This window comes from Lactuca virosa, chromosome 4 (assembly GCF_052849685.1).
Source record: "Lactuca virosa cultivar CGN04683 chromosome 4, Lactuca_virosa_CGN04683_v6, whole genome shotgun sequence".
In the NCBI taxonomy this organism is placed as follows: domain Eukaryota; kingdom Viridiplantae; phylum Streptophyta; class Magnoliopsida; order Asterales; family Asteraceae; genus Lactuca; species Lactuca virosa.
Window position 1 is genome coordinate 445,541,937 of NC_136429.1, and position 3,427 is coordinate 445,545,363.

At 34.2% G+C, this 3,427-nt stretch overlaps 1 protein-coding gene across 1 annotated transcript; it reads left to right on the plus strand.

The window, feature by feature from the left end:
- The first annotated feature begins 1,617 nt into the window (after positions 1-1,617).
- On the plus strand, positions 1,618-2,284 carry LOC145106704 (uncharacterized). The gene is made up of 2 exons (XM_079043642.1): positions 1,618-2,152; positions 2,226-2,284. Exons 1-2 carry the CDS (start codon positions 1,618-1,620, stop codon positions 2,282-2,284), a joined length of 594 nt encoding a protein of 197 aa, XP_078899768.1.
- The last annotated feature ends 1,143 nt before the right edge of the window (positions 2,285-3,427 follow it).

Below are 3,427 nucleotides of genomic sequence, written 5' to 3' on the forward strand. Positions count from 1 at the left end.
ATATATATATATATATATATATATATATATATATATATATATATATATTTGTTATTAGCAATGGGAGATAAACATACATGGACTAATGAGCAAACAAAATGTTTATTGCTCACTTGTATTGAAGAAGCACAAAATAGGTGGGTAGAAAAGGTTTGAGTTTGCACAAACAATCATGGCACAAGTTAGGAACAACCATTAAGGAGAAGTATGGCGTGGATTTGAATCAACGACAATTAAAAAACTCCTATGATAACCTTAAAGCCAAATACACAGGATGGCTATACTTAAACAACAAAACTGGAAACCTTTACAATACACAAATAAATACTTTTAACTTAACAAATGAGGAGTGGGAGGACTTTAAAAAGGTATATATATATATATATATATATATATATATATATATATATATATATATATATATATATATATATATATATATATACACACACACACATTTTTATATGTATATTGTTTATATAGTTGCCATTAATTCTTATATTACTTTTGTTATATTGATTGGGTTTAGGGACATCCGAAAGCCGCTTCTTTGAAAACCGACCCATTGTTGTTTCCAGAGCTTTGTGCAGAACTCTTTGATGGAAACAGTGCATCTGGTAATCTCAGTTATGCCACATCCCAAACACCATCGGTATAGGGATCATCTTCTTTCCATGTCGCACCACTAAAGCTTATGGATGCCCCTTCCATTAACATAGATGAAGATGATTATTTTTCCAATCATACTAGTCAGCATTTTACTCAGCCACCACCTTCTGTTGCTTCACCTTCTACTGATTCACCTTCTGCTGCTTCACCTTCTGCTAACCCCAACAAAAGAGCTAAACCCTCAACTCCTAGACCTTGAGCTCATAGTGTCTCACCTGATCCACCTTTGTGTGCCTCGCCTAAAGCTTCTATTATTGCTGATGATTTAGCACTGGAGATGAAAAAAGCTCTACGACATTTGACTCAAGGGCCAACAATTCCCCAATGTTTAGAGAAGCTTGAGTTGCTCGAGTTAGGCCTAGTAGACCCTCTACAATTTGCTGCGTATCACATTTTTGGAGGGACCATGAATATAAGAGAGATGGGGGTAAATTTGTCCAATGATCCACAAATATTAAGAGGATGGATCGAGATGACAGCTACAAGTTTAGGAGTTTTAAAGGATGGAAAGAATTGTTCGTTAATTTTATGTGTTTGAGTTGTTTTGGTTTTAATTGCATGTTTTGGAACTATATGGTATTGTTTTTTTTGGTTATTTGCTACTTGGACGTTATTTGTAGTATTTGGTACTTGAATCTTATGTTATTTGGTATTTGACTTTTATGGTATGTATTTTGGTACTTGAGATTTATGTTATGTTATGTTATTTGGTACTTGAATCTTATGTTCTGTTATTATCTTATGTGATGTTATGTTTTGTTGATTAATAGGTTCGTAATGGATCACGACAAAAAAATACTACTCATAATTCTAATGTACTTGTACGTCCGCTACTTTTGGAAGAGGGGTGTCAAACGAGTGTGGGTCAACGATTCGGAAATGATGGGACATGAATTTACGTTAAAGTTACTTCACCGGAATCCTCTATAATGTCTTGAAGTTCTACGCATGTCCCATGAACCATTTGTCCGACTATGTGCTCATTTTAGAGTAAACTATGTGTTAAAGGATAGCAAACATGTGTCGGTTGAGGAGAAGATGGCTATGTTTTTGATGATGATCGGTCATAACCAACGTTATGTGATTATCAAGCGGAGATTTCAACACTCAAAGCAAACAATTCATAAGTTTTTTCATGAAGTGTTGGACAAAATGTTGCTTTTCGCACATGACATTATAGTACCAACTTCTTTTAATCCGAATCAGAACATTCCGGGACATAATAGGAGGCTACGGCGGGTGTTCAAGGGAGCAGTTGGTGCACTTGATGGCACTTTGATACATGTTGTTGTCCCTGCAAACAAACGGGATTTATATAGAAGTAGGGGAAAAGGTGATTGTTACCAAAACGTATTGGCAATATGTGACTTCAAGATGATGTTTAAGTTTGTTGTGGCCGGTTGGGAAGGGATAGCACACGATGCTAGAATTTTATCAGAAGCATTCGCAAATCCACATGCACCATTCCCGCTTCCACCATCAGGTAAATTTATGGTTATTTAAATAGTGTGATCTTAGTTTGAAAAATAAATGACTTTTTCTTGTTTTTTTTACAGATAAATATTATCTTTGTGATGCCGCCTATGCAAACATTCGAGGTTTTATGGCACCGTAGCATAATGTAAGGTATTGGCTTGGAGATTTCCGTCGAAGACGTGCATTAACGAATAAAGAAAAATTTAACCATGCACACGCAAAACTTCGAAATGTCATTGAGCGGGCTTTTGGTGTCTTGAAAGCATGATTCCCTATATTGAAGAGGATGGCACCATTCTCGTTGGTTACACAACGAAACATTACCCTAGCATGTTTTGCGCTTCATAATTTTATAAGAAGAGAGGGACTACGTGATGAGTATTTTGCACGATATGATGAACCAAATGTCTCGATTCAGAATAACAATGCATTCGCTGATAATGATGAAGATGAGATTCCAACACATGGTACTGCAGCGGGCCGTGAATATATGACCCAGTTACGGGATGAAATTGCCGAACAATTGATGCAAAATATGGAATGAGAATTATTAAAGTTTGGCTGTATGAATTTTATTTAAAAATGTTATTGTAAGATTAATTTGGTTGTATGAGTTTTATTTCAATGTTTTAAGACTACAATTATTAAATTTTTGGTATTAAAAAACTATTTTCGGTTTATTAAATTACTTTATTTTAAATTTTTTAATATCTGCAGCAGCCTGCAGACGTTAAAAAAAACATGCTTCTCATTACAGTCTGCAACACTTTGGTCCACCTCTTGTACTGCAGAGGGCTGCAGAGGTGGTCCGCAGACTTCAGACAGTTTCACTTCAGAAAAACAAACAACACCTTAGTGATAAAAGGTTTTTATAGTCTGTAACGCACAGACTAACAATTATCATATTCGAGGATTAAATTACACAATAAAGTGAATAACTATTTATTATAATTACTCAAATCATTTAGCCCTAACTTGCGGGTGTTACAACCGATAATGTTCGATTCAAATAATGTGATTGCAAAAACATAGTTTTGATTTTGATTTAAACAATTGCTTTGCTTTGTATTGTGATTTTTTCCTTTCTATTCTCTTTGATCCGGTGGATCTCCCATCTCTAGTTATACCTTAAGAAAAATATATATTTTATGGTAAATGACACAAAAAATACTATGTTTTCATTTTTATTTTATTTTGACATTGCATTATTTTTTGTCGTAAACCAAATATTACATTTTTCAATTTTGTTTTATGTTGAAAATTTCACCAAGACCATTCCAAT

What these genes read in the sequence shown, in the direction of transcription:
- LOC145106704 (XM_079043642.1), top strand. Translation starts at nt 1,618, where the DNA reads ATGTCCCATGAACCATTTGTCCGACTATGTGCTCATTTTAGAGTAAAC. An exon ending in ATTCCCGCTTCCACCATCAG is followed by an intron (nt 2,153 to 2,225) that starts GTAAATTTATGG and finishes TTTTTTTTACAG; the next exon opens with ATAAATATTATCTTTGTGAT.